Genomic DNA, 21,425 nt, shown 5'->3' with positions numbered 1-21,425 from the left:
TTGTAAATGGCGTGCAGACTACAATTATCTGTGTCAACTGGTGGACCAAGGAAATGAGAAAAAACGCAGAGTCGGATCAGGTTGGCAGCCGTTATTTTCTGAGTTGGAAGATTGCATCTAGGAATGGATTGCAGGCAGGAGAGCAATGGCTTTGGTTGTGCGCAGGGCTGATATTCAAAAATTTGCCCTTGAAACAGCAATTGAATTTGATATATCCACAGAAGAATTTAAAGCATCGTCACACTGGTTGGACAACTTCCTTAAACGATATGAACTGTCTCTAAGGAGATCAACAACGTTGTTTAAGCTGGAAGACAATGAAGTTGTTAAGCGTGCACTTGCGTTTAAGCTTTTTGTTGATGGCATCGGTTTTTCGAAATACCAACTCTCCAACATGACTGCTATGGATGAGACCGCGGTATTCCTACGCCAAGGAGCTCAAACGACAGTTCACCACAAGGCTTCTTTGTGGTGTTCCTTCTACCGGTTTACGTTCCTTCTACCGGTTACGATAGTGCACATGTTACCTGTATTTTAGCGATTTGTCTAGATGACAAGAAAGTATCGCCATTTTTAATCACTAAAGGTAAAAAAGACCAGATTCAACGTGTTTCAGGAATTTATGTCATTGAAAGTGAAAAAGCCTGGTGCACCCAAGCAGTTATAAGGAAGTGGGTTGATTTTATGCTGCCACCACTGTTGAGGGATCAGAATAGAGGTTTACCAGTTTGGGATTCAGCCAGTACTCACTGCGCTAAAGACATGAAAAACTTTCTTGCTGAGAGGAAGATTGATCAAATAATTTTTCCGGCAGGAATGACTGATTACCTCCAGACACTTGACATTGCAATAAACAAGCCATTCAAGGATCATTTGCGGATGGAAATCAATGAATATATTGAAAACAGAATGATGAGAAATCATCGAGGTAATTTTGTAAAACCAGGCTCACAAGAAGTTGTTCGACAAAATAACTGATAGTGATGTTTCCAATGCACTACGAACAGGCTACTTAGACAAGAAGTATTCATTTAACGATAGCTATATCGCAAGACATGAGAGATTCGGACCAATGATTCAAAAGGAAATGGATTTGGAAGAAAATCAGAATATAATTCAGAATTTTATTTATGACGATGTTGCAGAAGAAGGTGACATGACTGTAACTAAATAAATTTAAATTTCTGTATTCTGTGTAAAATAAATATTAAATAAAAATATATAAATATAGTTTTATTTTTGCCTTTCCCCGAAAATAAGCCCTAGCGCTTATTTTGGACCAAAAAAAGAAAGTAAGACAGTGTCTTATTTTCGGAAAAAGATGGTATAAAAACTCCAGACTTTTCTCTTTATTGATACATAAATCTTTCAAACATATTTATCTTGTTTTATTGGGTGGAATATGTATGTTTGATTTGTAACCATTTAGTTAAAAATTTGAAATACCCAGAAAATGAATTCTGCCAAAATTTATTAGTAGAAGAAAATTATTAAAAGGCTACTGACTATGTTTCCCTCTACATACTAATTTTACTTGATAAAAGTGTTCTTATTATACTGCTGTAATTTATGGAGATTTCTTTAGATAACAGATTTCTCAAAATTAAGGATTTATGAAAGTATTTTTTATGCTGCAGTATGAAGTAAATTCAAATTTAAATATTTTCCCTCCATTCATAAGTTTTGTTACTTATGAATGGAGGAAAACTTAGTGTGAGTGCTTAGTGGTTTTCTTGTACTCACTGATACACTGAAAACAATCTATATCTCCTTTTGACAATGCAGTCTGATTTTTGAGATCTGGGAGGTTTTGTTGGCAATTGTATTCAAAATGGTATCAAACAGATTATTCTCTACAGCTTGTCTTTGCCTCCATATGAAAACTGAAGATTAAGAAGAAAAGTGGTAACAAGTTGTATCAGGTTGCTCCTTCTTTCTCCATTTTGCTTATCACCACATGCTTTGCATTGTTTACATGTGACGGCAAATCTCAGGATGAAAGTTAACAATGAAATTTGAAATACGAAAAGAAAATAATCATTCCGACCACCCTCCATTAGCCTTTTTTCCTTAGAGCAAAATAAAAGAGAATTATGGGGGGAGGACATTATATGTGTAGAAGAAACTGGAAACATGAGCTTAAAACGAACATCAGTCTTTTCAGCATTGTGTTGAAATGATCGTTTGTAATTTGTGATATTCAGCATCAGCCTTTTCAAAGTACTAAGCTTTCTTCTTGGAAATTTGTGGTACTTTGGTTAGTACCTCTCATCATGGCAGATGTAATGGTTGATGTTTCTATTATCTGCAGGGTAATGTACTTTCATCCTGTGACAGAGAGAATATGTAACTTAGGGTCATATATTACTTGTTTTTGTTAAAAATATAAAATACTGATTTTTTCTGCGTTATTACAATGAAGCAGATATTTAGTTGCATTTAAACCACAGCTTGGCATTTATTCTTGATGATTTAAACTTAAAAATAGTAGTATGTAATGTAGTAGTTAGCACTTTTTTTAAAAAAGAAAGTAGGGAAAAATACTAGTTTATCAATTATATTGGCAATTAAAAATTGAGTAAATTATATAAGTGGAACTTTAATTGTAATGTAATTTGTCAGTTTTATTAACTTCCAGCATCTGTGAATGTCAAGCATATGTTTATTTTAATATTTGTTTGCTTAAATATGAAATTGTTCATGTGCTGTTTAAATACTCATTGTTAGTAAATTTTAATAAATTCTGTATTTTTTTAGTATGTCATATGGTCTTCCTTTGACTCCTGCTGCAGATTCATGTCGGACAGCTCGCCATGCTCTTTCATTGATTGCTCTTGCTCGACCACCAGCATTTATTACAACACTTGCTAAAGAAGTTGCTCGATATAATACTTTGGCTCAAAACGCTCAAGCTCTCAATATTTCTATGAGCATGACAGTTTTAAGTCGATCCAAACCTGAAATTCTTCGTGTTGTTGAGCTTTTGATTGACAAAATGCAGACAGATGTGTCAGATTTATTAGTAGAGGTATGTATGCATTTTTTAAATTGCGTATGTCTGATAGTCTAAGAATTACACAGTAATTATATTTTGTGAATAAATACTTTTTTATAAAATACATATTCTAAAAGTGAATGAAAACTTGCATATAGGCAATAAAACAAGATGAAAACTGAAGATTAAGAAGAAAGGTTGTCAAGAAAACCTATCGTTTTTATGTATTTTTAAAGAAGAGAGTCTTATTATGGTAGAAAAATAAGTGATTTCCTTAGTGTATGTATATGTTGTTTATATAGGAAACTCACAGTAAGAAATTTGCTTTATGGTAACAGGTTATGGACATTGTGATTCATTGTTTGGATCATACTCAGCTGAAAGCCAGAGGATTAAAAGAAACATTTCCAGCAATATGCAGGTATAAAGAAAATTATATATCATTATATTTTGCACATTATATATTGATTATATTATATTTTGCACAATGTAAGAAAGTTCTGGCTGTCACACCTTTTATATATTTTTTTAAAGATTCTACAATGTGACATACTGTAGTTCTACAAGGCGCATAGCTGTTGGAGCGAAAAGTGGAACTCTAGCAATTTATGAGTTAAGAGCATCTAAAAGTCAAGTAAATGTTTGAAATTATGTATTTTCATTTGACAGATTACATGTATTGTATGTATTTAGGATCAGAATCATTATTTTAAATTTCATTCTCCTAACAATTTTTTCGAATATGAATCTTGTAGACAATCTCAGCTCATGCTGCAGCTATAAATGCATGTGCGTTTTCTCCTGATGGGAAGTTTCTAGCATCGTATTCAAACCAAGAAAATAAGTTATGTTTTTGGCAAGTAAGTTTGTTTTGACATTTCCATGTAATTGATGCTCCTGAAGTTTATTCAACAGTTATATGTAATTCAATTGCATTTTTTTTTAACTCCAGTTAATGTCATTAAATATTATGCCATTAAATTTCAGTAATATGGAGTTATGTATGTAATAACAAGCTTAAATTTTATCTTTTGTATTAAATGGTTTAATATTTATTGAAAGAATTACAAAAACTTATGTGACCATTCTCATTTAAAAGCTTAATAATTTCATAAATATCTTAAATCGAGATAAGTTTTTGGGCCCACCAGCGGCCGAGCGTTAAAGTCGCTGAACACTGGTAGTTCGGTCCGAGGTTCGAATCCTGCGAACGGGCTGGCTGCATGGGCGTTTTCGTGGTTTTCCTCATGTGTAACGTGTATACGAGCCAGTTTCCCTTAGAAAGTCCTCCACGAAAGCATCCCTCATCTTAGGCAGATAGCCCTCGAGGCTTTGCCATATTCACACACACACGAGATAAGTTTTGTATTTAAGCAGGTTAAGCTTCTCATGAATGTGTCTCTCAAACTTCAAATGCATATTCATGTATTAATGCGCATTAAGCTTTTTATGTTTATGTTGAAAAATCGGTTTTACTCAGGAGTACATAAACAATCCGTATAAAATAATGTAAATTATTGTGCATGTATGTGTGCATGATGTGTGTGATGTGTAAATGTATGTGTGCATGATTATTTCTTTATAATGAGAATTAAAAAAACATTTTTTTCTCCCTGACCTTAATGTTAGATAGGTTTTGGCTGAAAATATTCCGATTTTAAGGTTCTTCATTTATAGTGCATGTATAAAAAAGAGACGTGTGAAGTATAGTTATCTGTATGTGCTCTCTTTCCCCTCAAGTGTCTTATTGGGTTGAGTATTTGTAATTGTTTTCAATTGAAGAAGGTGCTAGGATAAATAGGAGCTTTTCTTTAAATAGTCCTTAGTCCTTTAAATGCCTCTCAGTTTAGCCAAACAATTGTATTTTCTGTTTGTAATTCTAGATTTTCACGTAAGAAGTTTTGATGCTGCAGAACATTATTCTAAAAATATTGAAAAAACTTCATATTACATTTTTTCTTCTGCATGTTTACAAAGAAAGATGGAAAAAACATTGTCTGAAATGAGAATGGATACTTCAGAGACTCTTTTATTTGCTAATAAACTGTAATTCATTTTATTAATTGTCTCTAACAGTTAGTATGGCTATTTCGTAGTTTGAGAAAGAAAAAAAAAATTGGGTTGAAATATAGTAGATCTCTGTATGAACTTGTCAAAATTATCTCAGTTATAGGTGATTGGTCAGATAATGTAAAGTTTATTTCAAATAAGCAGTGTGCTCTGTGAAGGCTGCTCCTAAAATTATAGTCTTAACGTTTTACACTCCTTAAAAATGCACAAAATTTGTAAAAAGGTAAAGGCGTTAATTATTATATTTTAATTATCAATGGGAAATTTTGTAATTGTTTGAAAGGAGTCCATTTACGTGCAGCCATATTGCAAATGTTTAAGGCAAAGAACAAATTTATTCATGGCTGCTTCTAAACATATAACTGGTATCGTTATTTGATGAGACTGGATCATTACGGTGATAAAAGTTTTCATTTCTCTTTTGTATTTATCTTGAACTTTTTGATATGATCTTATCATGGTTTTAAACATGCTATCTAGGATCATCTGCATCTGTGTTTATGCACTAATTAGTTCCATTTTCAGCATTATCCATACCTATGGTTTCAGCATTATGCATTATCCATTTTTGTATCAAACCTCTGTTACTGTGTAGTTTCACTCCAAATTGGAATGAAACTACACAGTAAGAGAGGTGCGCTTTTGTGCCATAGTACACGCTTTCCCCTCCTCTAAAACAATAGAGCTTCTTTTTAAACTGTTCTGATTTGCTGTTTGTCCTTGACACTCAGCTGTTCAAACAATCGCATATATAGGTTAACTGGAATTTCATTAATAAGCATTTTACTGTCTTAGTAACTTTATTGGTATTTTCTTACTGGTGATAGGTTTTCTATGCAATCTTATTTTCAAGGATTAAGTTAATATTCAAGAGGAATTTTTAAAATCATTGCAAATGCATGGAAATTGGATGTGTGGATTTAAATTTTTAAAAACATCTGGCATTTGAACTACAGAAGTTGAAGATCTGTTCCAAGAGAGAGCATGTGAAGGGTTAGGAGAGGATAAAAACATTTCTGAAATTTGTGTTTTGGTTGTTTAGAATATCAGGGTATGGGAACTGGACCATTTTAGTTCTCTTATTTAAATTGGATGAGAATTAAAAACTTCTCATGTACAGAAACTAAATTATTCATCACATGAATATCATTGATGCCAGCAGGCATTCTAATTAATTCTGCTATATAAAAACCAACTGTGTGCGAGAATTAACCGACTAAGTCAACATCCTTTCATAGAAACAGGATATACACTTAAAATCTTCAAATAGTGCTGACTGTCACTCTTGAGTGCCTGAATATTGCAGTTTTTTGCTGTTTCTACCTACTGTACCAATATCCAAAGACCATTTTCTTCAATATAAATAATAACAAATTACCTTGCTATAAACTCTTGGGGGATTATTTTTCGTGTTGTGTAACTCTCATAATTTCATAGGTTACAGCATTTTATTCACATTTGCTGAAACTTCCTGACATTAAAACAAATCAGTGTAACAGAGACACATTCTTAGGTTTTTTAAATACAGTTACCCTCAGCTGAAACATGAGTAGTTAAAATTTGGTAAAACAGTGCAGTTCATTGTTCTAGTCTTTATTTATTTTTATGTAATGTGCATAGTTAGATTACAGTAATTTAGGGAATAACTATCAAATTTAATCATTTATTTTAATTGATGTCAGACGAGTTTCACTCATGAAACTTTGCATCTGTAAAATATGATTGGGGTTGATAGTTCTCACGTTCGCATTTCAAGACATGGTGTTCACATTTCGCAGTTTAGTTATTGAAGATCGTTAGAAAAGAGTCTTTGAATTATATAGAAGCATTTTATTGTTTTATTAAAATTATAATGTCTCTATCCCATTGTGTTATATTTTAAATGTAGTTTATGTTTAATTCATATTTAAAGTATTATAATATTTTCAGACTGCAACTGGCTTGTTTGGACTAGGCAATGCACAAACACGCTGTATCCGAACTTACAATACACCACTTTTAAACGAAGCTGTGAAAAACAACCCTTTGAGAATGGCTCGACTGCAGTGGGCAGGAAATAAAGTTGTTAGTCTAATTACTGATGATAATTTAGAATATCGCTTTAGTGTAACATGAAATGGTATTGTGTACACACGTACCATTAAAGATGAGTTTAATTTCTTCCAAAATATAATCAGATTTCTGTGCATATTGTCCGAATATTATTTTGTATCAACTGGTGCTGTCATTAAGAAATATGTTCGTATTAGCATATTGACAACCTATTCTGAACTTCATCCATGTTTCTAGAAAGCTGATTTATGAAATGGTGGAGAAATCTCCCAGAAAGGTATTTGTTGAATATATACCTGATCTGTTCATACTTATATTATTGTAGACATATATTTGTAAAAAAAATAATCAATTCATTTAAAAAATGGGATGGATTTGCTGTGATCCAGTTACTAACACTAATCAGCTTGTGTTCTGATAGAAAGTGAAGCAGCTGTCATATTTAAAGAAGTTAATGTATTACCTGGTTGGTAAAGTGGGGAAAATGTGAATAATATAATGAAGTTTCTATTTATTCATGAATCTCATTAAATAGTTTAGTTCATGTGTATATATAAAAGTCATTTTTAGTCATTTGGTACACAACTTAGTGTTTAAAGCATTTTTTATAATATATTGAAGAACCTTAGAGAACCATGAAAATGAATTTCAGATTACTTTGAGGTTTCACACATTCAGTTTACTCCTTTTATGAACAAATGAAAGTTCAGTCTCTTAGTTCCTTTTTATGGACCATCTTATTTACTTTATTAAATTATGTTCCTTCATGATGAGAATATGTATAGGTAATTGCTTTGTATCAGTATTCATATATCCTTTGATAGGAAAAGTGATTTTTTAGCCAGCAAATATGACACCAAATCATGTCATCTATTAAAAATTTAAGCAAGTTTTCCTGCTTTTCAAGTATATCTTTAGTTCCCCCCCTTTTTTTTGGCTCTCTCTCTCTCTCTTTTTTTAATAAAGCAGTTGGTAATATAAGTTGCTTCTTTGCTTTAAGAAAACTTGCATGAATTTTTATTCGTTATATCTTTTCAGTTGTTAATTTTATCTTCAGTTAAATAAATTATTTTATTGTTGTGTTATGTATTTAAGTGTTTAAATATATATCAGAATTTAGTCTCTTAAAACATACATATTTGAGGGTTTTTTTTTTTTTTTTTAAATTTAGGCCCAAAACTTAAACTGATGTTGAATCGAATTATAAACAAATACTGACTGACTACAAGCTTCATTAAATTATTCCATGGAAAACTTATAATGAACAAGTAAAGATTTCCTTTGCAGCTATTAAATTTTAACATAAAAATTCCTAAATACTGATTCCTGAACTTTTTACTGGTGAAAGGTTGATTGATTTTTTTCTTTCATATGTTGTCATCTTATTTAACAAAACCAGTTATTTTGATGAAAATCTTAAAAATTTTATAAAATCCAAAATTTTATGCTTCTGTAGTCAGTTAGGACAGAACCTTTCCTCATAATGTGAGTGTCTGGCCCCTTAAAATGGGATATGAACTCTTCTAGCTAGAAAAATTTGCATTCATTTCCTCATGGTTAGAAGTCTTCATATTTATTTCCTTAGTTTTCCCTAAATGTATGAACATTGAAATGCTAAATGAGAAAACCTGAAATGTTTGTCAGACGTTGATCCATGTGCTAACAGATCTCTGTAAGAGGTGAAGAAATTTTGCTTCTGGGAATTTATTAATTCATTTGTCATGAATTTGGTTTGTCATCAATTTTGGGTTATTAATTTCGGAAATTGTTTTTTGAAATATTGAACTAATTATAATGTGTGAGGAAGGAAGCTGGTAAATGTAGTAGAAAAGCAAAATTTCACAATTTCTTTCTTATTTTTACTAGTTTCTGAAGCACTTTAAATACAAGTGGACAAATAAAATTACATAACAAGATTGGTTATTGTTCAGAGTTGTACTCAAATGGTTAAATTTTTGTGGTTAGTGATTATGGTGTGGTAACCTATTTACTGATCCTAGCTATTAGTTAATTTCAATAGTTTTTTTTGTTTAAAAATATTGAATACTTTTGTTGAGAGCAAAATTATTCAATTATGAAAAACTGTTTCTCACAATCATTGATTCTTCTTTGTTGCAATATTTTATTCTTTTGAATTACATTTTATTTATACTCTTTGATTAATTTTCTTAAATGGATTTAAAAAATAATTATAAAGATTTTCAGGATCTTTAACCAAGTACATCCTGTATGTGTTCTACCTACTTTTGTAAATTTGCCATTTCTAGAGCTAAAACAGAACTCCACTTGCATGTAAATCTTTATATGTCTGTTAAAAAGTGTATCACCAATACCATTTCTTGATAAAGTCAACTTATCTGCCGGTCTAGTACACTGTAATAGAACCATATATTTCTGCTTGAAGTCCCTTTTTTCAGATCCAGTTTGCTATGTTATATAAATATGATAAATTTTATGCTCGTTATATTCTTAGCACATTTAAGACTTTATCATCATTATAACATTTCTTGTGCAAAAGCTTTGTAATTGCTTATTTAAAAGCATAAAATTTAAGTGCCTCTCAGTCAGCTAACATGTAACCTCTTTTCCCAAATCATAAATGTGCATACATACACATATGATATATTTTTCATTAAAAGTGGCAGAAGAAATTAACTTTATTTCCTTATGACTTGCTTGATTGTGTCTATATTAGATATATTTGGGGAAAATTATTTGCATCTTTTTTTATTATTATTTTTAATATATATATATATGTAGAGAGAGAGAGAGAGACTGTATGAATGATGTGATAAGCTTAGCATGTTATTTAATTGGGTGTTATGTAATTGATGATTTAGCCCAAGCTTCTAAGGATGAAAGAATGATTGACTTGTAAATGGATTTATTCAAAATGATGTGTTAGGTATTAATGATATTGCCGTCATTCATTGATTATAATGGATTGAATTATAAGCTTAGTTATGAAACCGCTCAAGTTACATTAATAGAATTGTTTTCAATATATATTTTGATTTTTCAGTTAGGAATTTTCTTATTATTCTTTGAAACTATGTTTATCTTAATTGATCATTATATATATTTTTATGATCATAATATCATAGATCTTTTCCAATTTGTACTGACCTCAAAAGCCGCCATGCTAATTTTTAGTTCTATTGCAGACGGATATATTTAATTTTTAATGTAATTTGATAATTTATTTTTTAATCTGTGGTTATGAATATATTGAGCCGTTTGCGATAAGTTGATTATATATAATGATTGCCTGTGATTATGATAGTGTGTAAACACTAAATGCTGTAAAATACAGTATTTTGTAATTGTAATTTTGTTCTTGTTGATATTGTAAATAAGATTATGATCAAACAGTTCACGCTTAACATAAGTTTATGTATCTGTAAAAAAATTCTTAAGATTCTGTAAAGTGACTTTTTTAGTTGTTTTTAAGTGACAAATATGAATTTAAATATGTCATGCAAATGAAAGCAAATTCTGTTATAATTTGTATTTTCATTCAGAATATTGGAAGGTTGAAAGTATACCACAAATATTTATTAATTTCATGTGTATATAATTTGAAATTATGAACTTTTATCATAACCAAAACAGTTTTTGATTTAATATTTGAACAGATTATTTCTAAACACAAATTATTTATTTATTTATTTATTTATGAATTTGTTAATATGAGTGTCGAAAATAAAATAAATTGTGATCTATATATAATATATATGTACATATAAAAAATTTATTTACATTCTTTTATGTAAATTTTTCTCTTTCATTCCAGCTAATTATTTTATGTATTTTCCCCCCTTTCAATGTGCAATACTGCTCGCATAGAGTTGCTTTAAAATATACAACTGCAAAATGTGGTTTTTAAATATATGTATATAATTATTTCTAATTAAAACTTTAAAAATCAGTTTTAAAATATATATATGATAATTTTATGTATATGTATTTTTTCTCGTAAAATTTCATCTATTAATACTTTTTTTATGTAAAGTTTTTCTGTTACCTTTTAATTGCTACTGTAAATTTTATTTATTTATTTTTTAATGAGGGCCACTGCTAGAAAACTATAAAATGTGATTTATGTTTGCAAAGAAACTATAATTTTGAAATTTGATTTTAAAATATATGCCCCTTTTCTTTTCATTTGAGACCTTTAATAGTATTTTGCTGTTGCAAAATGCGAATTTTTCATTTTAAAAATTGAATTCAGTCTTTAAAACATTATTTCTGAAAAATCATAGTTATGTTTAATAGTGAGTTATATTGATTTCAAACTATATATCAATTTCTGGAATGTAAAATTCAATTGCTGTGTATGTGCATTTGTGAAATAGCTTAATCCCTTTGTAAGCAATTCAAATAGAGATTATTTTATATTTTTAAGTAAATATGTGAGTGATTAAAAAAAAAATCAGTTTGTTAATGCATATTTCAAAATTTTAATTTTATCATATATATATATCGTGTAATGTATACTAATTTTATATTAACCAAGGAATGATTTTTTTTGGGGGGGGAATAGTTTTGTTCACATAGAATCAGGTGTGATTATAGAATTAATCAAGGAAAGTTTTTTTTTAAAAAATTTCTGTGTTGATAATCAAATGTAACTGCTTTTAATCGCTAATTACAATCGAATTTAAATCATATCTTTTTAATTTATATTGTGTTTGAGTGATAATTTCATTTATACAATTATGTTTGATTCTGTATAACTTTTTGCATCCAAACAAGTTTTTAAGAAAAGTAGAGGTACTGGGTAATGTTTTATATTCTGATGTTTTGTAGAGAAAAGGATTCATATTTTAACTAGCTCATTTTTGGAAAAGTTATTCAGGAAAACTTGGTTATCTCTTTATTATAAGTTATTCTTTTCGTTATTTTGTTAATCTTACCTTTAAAACCACATTGTAGATATGAAATGAAATATCATTTGTTCAATATGTTTTTGCCAAAAAGTCTTAAGTAAATAGAAGTGTTGCCCAGTTCTTACAGTTTTGTTTTATGCAATAAAAATATTTTTCTTATTTCCATTTAGAGGTTTAATTCTAATTATTTGGCTATACATTTTTTAAGAACTGCAAAAATATTAATTTTTTTTTTTTCTAAAAACACTTCATTTTGAAATTTTTACTGTCACGTTACTTGTTCAAGTTCTGATTGGTGTTCCAGTTTTCATATATCTGTTTTTGTTAATTATTTAGTCTATTAAGTACCAACTCTAACAGATTTACATATCTAAAGCAGAAGAAATGCCATTACAGTTGAAAGAATTAATTTATCTTAGTGCATAATCAATTCAAAAGATACTGCATATGGCTGTATTACAAACTGATTCCATTTGTGACTTTCTGCAAGAAGTTGATAAAGGTTGGCAAGGACTCTCGAAGTTACTCTCTCACCATGAACTATCTTGCAACTATATAGGTGTACACACACTGGCCAATGAATTAGAAACCCAAGATCAACATTTTATTGGACCACCTTTTGACGGATTTTGCTCCGATTCGTTTAGGCATCGAGTCTACATGTTTGAGTGCATTTACGTCCAGAGAATACCATGCATTTGCTATACAGCGTTTTAGATCTTGTAAATTAGATGGAAGAGGAGATTATTGTCAGATGAGTCTTTCCACCACATCCCACACATTTTCTATGTGGTTAAGGTCCATGCTGTGCGGTGGCCAGGGAAAGTGTTGGAAGTAGACTGATGTTCAAGGAACCAATTTTGAACACTTCTGGCATGATGTATAATTGCATTATTGTCCATGAAGTATTCATCGCCATCAGGGTAAAAATGCAACATTGCAGGGTGCACTTGATCTGCCAGTATATCTAGGTATCTCATGGCTGTTTGTTTATTCTCGAACACCAGGGCCAGCAGAACATGCCCCGTATCATGGTACTCCCATCAGACCCTAGCACTGTGCGAGTAAAGCAAGATAAATTCATGGCTTCATGGGGTTCTTGCCAAATTTGACGTCTTCCATCAGTGCAAAATAAAGTATAGCATTATTCATCAGACCACATTACCTATTTCCAATCCTCAGATGTCCAGTGTCTTCTTTCCCGACACCATTGCAAACGAATTCTTGCATGTTGGACAGAAATGAGTGGTTTTTCTCACAGGCACCCGACTATGCATGCCTATCCTCTGCAATTCTCTGTGCATGGTTCGAGCTGAAGTCTGTTGGGTTCGAGCTGAAGCCTTGGTTGATAATCTGTGTCATTTGAAGCACAATAGAGTCCCTCTTCTGCTGTACGATTCATCAGAAACAACGTCAATCACTGTCTTAGAAAACTGTCCTCGAACCACAGTTACGTCTTCTAGAGAAGGACTGTAGGTCCTGATTCCACCTTTTGAAAACCTTTGATATGACTGCTTTTGAGAACCCAGTAAAATTTGCTGTCTTCGAAATCGAGGCCTTTGGCAAACAGGCAGCAACAATAAGCCCTTTTTCAAATGGTGAAAGATCTGTCGTTTTTCCTATTTTACTTCATTCATCGTGAGAAAGCGCTCTTAGTTTACTTTTACTAGCATTCTAACCACATGTAAACCCTGTCATGAAAAAAGTTGCATACTTCATCCCTAGCATGAATTCAAATGAAAATCTCAAAGGTTTCTAATTCATTGGCCAGTGTGTGTACATGTAAATAGAGCTCTCTTTGAGAATCCAGAGCTCAAAATTAATTGACCAAGTAACAAAAGATTAAATTTTAAAAGTAGAAAAAAGATAAAAGCTAGTTTGAGAGTATTTGCTGTCTGCTGTTGTATTTCTGGTTGAAAGGAATTTTTCATCAAGAAAACCAATGAGAAATTTCGGAGGCAATCTTAATTAATGGCATGGATAATACGCTAAAGGAAAGTATAGAAAAATCTGAATGACTGATTACGTACCTTAACAAGGACATTCAAAATGAAATAATTACAATGCTTTCTAATGGAAATTTTTTTGTTGCGAAGAAGATGCAATCAAAATGTTAAAAAATAATCACGTGCTCTTCAGTAAGTATAATTTGCATACTAGACAGAAGTGCTAAGGTCTGCTTATTGGGATTTAAAATTCACAGTGGCTAATGCGTTTTTTAGACTTGTTGTCACTGAAGAAGGCTTTTTCAATTCTTTCCCTTTTTAAGTTAATGAAATTGTACGTATCAATGAGAAAGTCTCAGTAAATTATTATTTTATATACTTATATACTTTTATATACTTATTTTGGAATACGTCTTGCAAATTGTCGTGGCCAGTCTTACGATAATAGAAGACCATGAAGGTAAAATACAACTGGTAAGTATGTATTTTTCAAGAAAGCTTAGAAATTGTTACGTACCTCCTACTCATAACGTGAATTTGATTGTGTGTCGTGAAATAAAAATGTCAACAATTGCAATAAATTTCTTTAGTGGGATGCAAAGATTATTTATATTTTCTGTTATGTGAAACTCTCGCAAATTTTAGTAAGTCAATACATATTTGAAACTGAAACCACTCTGGAAAACCAGATAAATTGAAAATTTTGGAAACTTTTAACATTGTTAGGTAAAAATTTAAGCATATGTTGCATACCTTATTTTTTCCGTTATTGGACAACCCACGCTAAACAAATTTCTACAGAAAGCTATATCCGCCAATGTTGTCACTGAACTAAATGCATTTTTCTTATATCTCGACACAATCTTCTTGTTTCTTAAGTATGTCACTCTGTTTCATTCTTTGTTGGGTTAAAACCCCAGTGGCATAGCAGGAAATGAAACAGCAGACTGTCTTGCTAAAGATTCAGTTGCTAACCCAACAAGTGAAAGTATCAAGATCTCATGGCCAAAATCTTCCATAAAGGAAAAAAAAAAAAAAAAATTAAGAATTGAGAAATAATAATATGGCAAAAAGAGTTGGATCACACTCAATAGGGCAGATATGTTCATGGAATAAACCTAAAAATAATAAAAACTACCAAATTGCAATAATCTGTATATCAGCTACTATCCAACAGGGCACAGCCCCTTCCTCGTGTATTTTTATGTCAGAAAAATTTCCAACAGAGATGTGTACTTGTGGAGAAAGAGGTAACCCTGATCATTATATATTCATTTGCAATCTGACAAAGGATCACAAACATCTGTCAAATACGCAAACATTAAAAAAAGTATCATAAAAGCAAATATCTGCAAAACAAAATATGCAAAGTAATTCTGTACCTTCAGAACACAACATATACCAAGTCACTTAAAGAAAATACCATTGTAAGAAAGCAAATATTTCAGACTCACAAATATGTGATTAAATTATATATAAATGATTAGTATGTGTACAGAATTCAATTTTAATTAAAATGACGGGTGCAGCACTTGGATAGGGTGTGTTATTATATATAACTGTATCTATTATTATTAATAATAACTGTGTACATCACGTAATCATCACTGAGCACTTATCTAACATATAAAAATAATACATGGCGTAGTCGACTGTAGATTAAAAAGATATTTTTTTAAAGAACCATGCAGTGTCACTTGTGAATAATAGTAAAGACATTCTAAACTAAAACAGGATGGGAAGTTGTTTACAGTGAAATTGAAACTTCCATCGCTGGTAAGTGCGTTGTTTATATTTATTTGAAGTGACTAAAAATATGTTATAAACTATTTAAAGTTTTCAGTTAAATATGGATGGATTAAAGCCACCAAGTAATCTAAATTTCGAAGGTAATTTAAGCGAAAATTGGAAGAAGCGGAAACAAAAATGCTAAATTTATGTGTTAGCGTCTGGTAGTATTACTAAATCTCCTGAGATTAAAGTAGCTATTTTATTGCATATTATTGGTAAGGAAGCACTTGAAAAGTTTAATACTTTTAATTTAAGTGAAAAAGATAAGAAGGATGTTAACAATATAATTGAAGCATTCGGAAAATTTTTGCATACTGAAAGCAAAGTGTTGATAGATTTTCTGTCGAACACAATATGTAGATGAATCATTTGATGATTTTTTAACAGATTTAAAGAAATTAAGTAGCAACTATGGATTTGCAGAATTAAAAGATAGTTTAATAAGAGATACAATAGTAAGTGGAATTCCTAAATAAAAATCTCAGATAGATTATTAAGGGAAGATTGGTTAACATTGGAGAAATGTATTAAAATATGTAAATCTTCTGAATTAGCAGAACTTCAGCTGAAAACTTTAACTGAAGAAAATAAAATAGAAGTTATCAAACGGAAAAAATTTCCACCTTCAGAGGAAAAAAGTCAGCCTTGTAAGAAAAAATATCATGTAAAACAAAAGCAACAAAGTACTAAATCATCTTCAGACTATCAGGGAAATGCATATGATAATCCGAAACCATGTAGAAAATGTGGAACTTTTCATAAGTTATACAATTGTCCTGATTATAATAAGATTTGCTTGTACTGTAAAAAGAAAAGTCACTTTTCTAAAAATGATAATGTTGTACAGAATAATTTAGAGTATGAGTTGTTATGGTAATGAATATATTTTAGGGTCAGTAGAAGATACAAATCCATTTTCTAAACATAGAACAGAATGGTTTGAAAGACTAAAAGTAAACAAGTCTAAATATTTATTTGTTAAGTTGGATACTGGTGTTCAGTGTAATGTGTTGCCATTGCCTAAATTTAAACAATTAAATTTAAGAGATAAATGTTTGACTAAATCAAAAATCACTTTAAATAATTACAATGGTACTACAATTGATGTAGTCGGAAAATGCAAATTATTATGTGAAACATCAAAAGGGGACAAGGATGAAGTAAAATTTCAAGTAGTAGCATGTTATAAGACTGTTCCAGCTATTTTAGGTTTCCCTAACCTAGTACAAAGGATTTGTACAGTAAATCCTGATTCAAATGAAAAGTTACCAGAATATTTGAGAGGCTTTGAAATTTATTTAAAGGAATTAGGAATTTAAGTGGGTATACATATCACATTAAATTAAAACCAGGAGCTGTTTAGTAAAATAGAGCCCTGTAGGAAAATTCCACTTAGCTTATTAAATCCATTAAAAAAAGGAATTGGCAAGAATGGAAAAAGGTGGTATTATAAAGAAAGTTAACCAACCTACAGAATTCGTGACTTCATTAGTTGTAGTAAGAAAAAAGGATGGTAATTTAAGAGTGTGTTTAGATCCTCAGCACCTTAACCAAAATATACTGAGAGAACATTATCACATACCAACCTTCGAAGAAATTTCATCTCAAATGCACAAGTGTTTAATATTTTAGATGCAGACAAAGCATTTTCGCAAATTAAACTGCCAGATTCAAGCTGTGAATTTACTACTCTGTTTAGTAGATACTGTTTTTTAAGGTTGCCATATGGACTGAGTACATCGCCAGAAGTTTTTATGAAATTTTTAGTGATTTAGAAGGAGTTCAAATATATATAGATGACTTATGTTTGGGTAAAAGATAAAAAAGAACATCATTTAAGATTAAAGAAGTTGTTGGACAGAGAGAAAAGAATGTTAAATTTAATTTAAATAAATGCAAATTTTTGGCTGAATGAAGTGAGATGGTTTAAAACCAGATGAAGACAAAATTAAGGCTATTCTAAATATAAAACCACCAAAAAATGTCATGGAACTTTCCTAGGAATCATTATACACGTTTCTAGATTTATACCTAATGTATCAGAATTGACATCATGTTTAAGAGATTTATTGAAAAAATAAGTTATGCCGAACTGGAATGCAACACATGAAAAAGCAGTTAGAAGACTAAAAGATGTCTTAGTAAATAAACCAGTTTTACAGTATTTAGATATAAATATGCCAGTAGCTTTATCTGTAGATGCATCTCAAGAAGGACTAGGAGCAGTCTTACTGCAGAATAATTTACAAGTAGCGTATGCTTCTAAGGCATTAACGGATATACAGAAGAATTATGCTCTAAAATTGAAAAGGAAACTTTAGCTATTGCATTTGCGTGTGAGAAATTTCACCAGTAAATATTTGGAAAATATATTAATAACCAGTGGTTAAAAATGATTTTAAACCACTGGAATCAATTTTTAAAAAGCCATTAAATAAATGCCCTGTAAGATTACAAAGAATGCGTATAAGATTGCAGCCATATCAGCTTGAGATAAAATATAACCCAGGAAAAGAACTTTTTATAGCGAATGCATTATCAAGATTATTCACTGATAAAGGATCTGATTTCTTTGAAGGAGACATAGAAGCTCATGTTGGATTGGTTGTAGAATGTATACCAATGTCTAAAGGTAAAATGGAAGTTTTTCAACTGGAAACAGAAGAAGATGAAGAACTACAAGTTTTAAGAAAATTAATTAAAATTGGATGGACAAATGAAAAATGTATGATTTCAGAACTGGCAAAACCATATTTTAAATTTAGAGAAGAACTATCAGAAGTAAATGGATTAATGTTTAAAAATTCCTGTGTTATTGTACCAAGAAGTTTACGAAAAGATATGTTAAGCAGAATTCATTATGGCTATTTAGGAGTAGTAAAATGCAAGATCAAAGCAAGAGAAATATTATGTTGGCCAGGAATGTCAAAAGGGTTGTGTGTGTGTGGTTATGGTAAAGCCTCGAGGGCTATCTGTCTAATGGGAGGAATGCCTTCGTGGAGGACTTTCTAAGGGAAACTGGCTCGTATACAAGTTACACATGGGGAAAACCACGAAAACGCCCATGCAGCCAGCCCGTTTGCGGGATTCGAACCTCGGACATAACTACCAGTGTTCAGCTACTTTACCGCTCGGCCGCTGGTGGGCTAGGAATGTCAAAAGAAATTGAAGATTTGGTACTGAATTATCCAACATGTTTAAGTTTACAAAAAGCTAACACTTAAGAAGCAATATCTAAAGAAATACCTAATGGTCCATGGGAAGTATTGGGAACCGATCTCTTTTTTTTTTTTTTTTTTTTTCTTTCTCTTTCAAGGAAGGGATTATCTAATAGTTATAGATTATTTTAGCAAATATCTTGAAATTGGACATTTGGATGATTTGTGAAATGTAGCAGTGATAAAGCAATTGAAATCAATTTTTGCAAAACGTATTCCGTAAATAGTATATTTGGATAATGGTCCACAATATAGTTGCAGGTAATGTAAAGAATTTGCAAGAAGATGGAATTTTGAAACCAGAGCTTCAAGTCCAAATTACTCATAATGTAATGGAATGGTTGAAAGACATATTCAAACTGTCAAGCGAATGCTGAAAAAGCTGTAGTTGACAACAAAGATCCATATTTAAATTTAATTTAAGCAAATGCAAATTTTTGGCTGAATTAAGTGAGATGGTTTAAAACCAGATGAAAACAAAATTAAGGCTATTCTAGATGTATACTGTATCTAAATTAAGTAAAATTAAGGCTACTATATCTAAATTATTAATTAATAAATATATAAAATTAAGGCTATTCTAGATATATACTATAGTACTGTATAAATTCAGTACTGGGATATCGTAACTCTCCTATTTCAGATGAAATTAAGTCACCTTCAGAATTGATGTTTGGAAGAAAAGTAAATGGATTGATGCCTATAAAAGAGAATTTCATCGAAGCTAAACGATATGAAGACCATAAACAACATTTACTGAAGAGACAAACCATACAAAAAGCTATTATGATATAAATGCAAGACCATTAAAACCACTGAAGGTAGGAGATCATGTGTACATAAAAGAGAAAAGGAAAAAATGAAAATGGGAAAAATATAGAAGAAGCAAAAAGACCACGTACAGGATTATAAGAACAGATGGAAGAATTGTAGAAAGGAACAGAAGAGACATTCTTAAGGGAACTAATCAGAAAGAGTTTGCAATACAAAACAACTCTGAAAATGAAAGTCCTGAGGGTTTAATCCTAGTATCCGGTGCACAAGGGATTTGGCTTCTTTTGGCAACTTTATGATGAGCACTAAACGGGACATATACGATGAGTAGTTAAACAGGTTATTTTGGTGTTGGCGATAATTTTCAAAATTGCGCCAAGACTGCACCGTATACTAGAATTTTACCGTCCTGAGAATGAAGTTATAGATGAACTCGAGATACCTGAGAATAGCAGGAGCACTTCAAATTTAGATGTACCTGTAAGTTCTTCAAAACCTAACAGAAGTGTTGTGCCACCAAATACTGAAAGAGATATTGCATCACCAAATTTTGCAAATGGACATAACTACATTATTCAATCTGGTAGGACTGTTAAAAAAACCTCATTATTTAAAATAATATGTATAATTTTATTTTCATCATTATTTTTGTTAAAATAGGAGATGTTACATATGTAACTGTATCTATTATTATTAATCATAACTGTGTACGTCACGTAACCATCACTGAGCACTTGTCTAACATATAAAAACAATACAGGGTGTCCATAAGATCATGTTGGTTCAGGGGGTTGGCGCATTGATGGGTGTCGTTTCTAACATCAACTAGGCTCAGCGATACCTGAATCACCAATGATACTATAGAGATGCTGGCGTAGCTTCATGTCGTGGAATACTATTTCGTTCTTTGTTTATCGAAATAACTAATTCGAGAGATGTATTAATTATGTTTAAAGAAATTTTAATATAGTCGAAATGAGCTGGCGGTGAGATTATGTTTCTTGTTGGAAGTACCAAATTGGTACTTCAATTTTTCCTGAGAAAATTGTTGCTCTGTTACGTCAAGACCTAGAATTTTTAAGTGGGGCACTATCTATTTTATTGAGATGTATATTTAGTAATTGTGAACACAAAATTGAGTTTTTTATGCTTTGAAATCTGCTTCATTACTTTCTTTCAAATCAATAAAGCAGTGCAAGAGGAAGGCATGCATTTAAGTACTTCCGTAAAACTTATAAATACTATGCTAGATATTCTAGAAACGTTTTAGTGCATAGGAAAGAATAGTAGAATTGATTGTATTTTAGTGGGTATTATTAAATTCAGAGCTATCAGGTATCTGATATGTAAAACTCTGAAAAGGCAATCTTCGTATGAAAAGCATCTTCATTGTTAATACGTACTTGGCAGAGACTTGAAGAGTTAGTGATTTCTGTGACGTGTACAGTATTATTTGAGACGTTAATAGTTTAACAGTAAGTGAAGAATGTATAAATGGCATCAGAAACTTTATGGTCGAAAGGATAAGCCAACCTAACATAATTCGACTTATGTTTGATTACGGATGAGCTTTTGCCTCATATCCATACATGATATGGATATGAGGTAGTGTTCTCTCAGGAAGATAACCTTAGTGTGTGCTTGCCATAATCAGTTCAATCCAGTCCAGTGTGAAGTCAGGTATTTTACA

General features: G+C 30.9%; 1 protein-coding gene across 6 annotated transcripts in view; it reads left to right on the top strand.

The window, feature by feature from the left end:
• Nucleotides 1–12,175, top strand: part of Rbcn-3B (WD repeat-containing protein Rbcn-3B) — a 130,200-nt gene extending 118,025 nt beyond the window's left edge. For 5 of the 6 annotated variants that reach the window (XM_035354307.2, XM_035354304.2, XM_035354305.2 and 2 more), the window contains 5 exons: nucleotides 2,758–3,028; nucleotides 3,334–3,416; nucleotides 3,530–3,629; nucleotides 3,751–3,855; nucleotides 6,995–12,175. In XM_035354307.2, coding sequence (XP_035210198.1) covers nucleotides 2,758–3,028; nucleotides 3,334–3,416; nucleotides 3,530–3,629; nucleotides 3,751–3,855; nucleotides 6,995–7,180 — 745 coding nt within the window. In that variant the 3' untranslated portion in view covers nucleotides 7,181–12,175. Of the gene's footprint in view, nucleotides 1–2,757; nucleotides 3,029–3,333; nucleotides 3,417–3,529; nucleotides 3,630–3,750; nucleotides 3,856–6,994 lie in introns of those variants that run through there. The other variant, XM_035354308.2, reaches the window with a different exon arrangement.
• The last annotated feature ends 9,250 nt before the right edge of the window (nucleotides 12,176–21,425 follow it).

This window comes from Stegodyphus dumicola, chromosome X1 (assembly GCF_044657685.1).
Source record: "Stegodyphus dumicola isolate Sdum_Otavi_A_Nest chromosome X1, ASM4465768v1".
NCBI classification, from domain to species: Eukaryota; Metazoa; Arthropoda; class Arachnida; order Araneae; family Eresidae; genus Stegodyphus; species Stegodyphus dumicola.
Note: the sequence above shows the minus strand (reverse complement) of the source record. Positions and strands in the feature narration are given on the sequence as shown.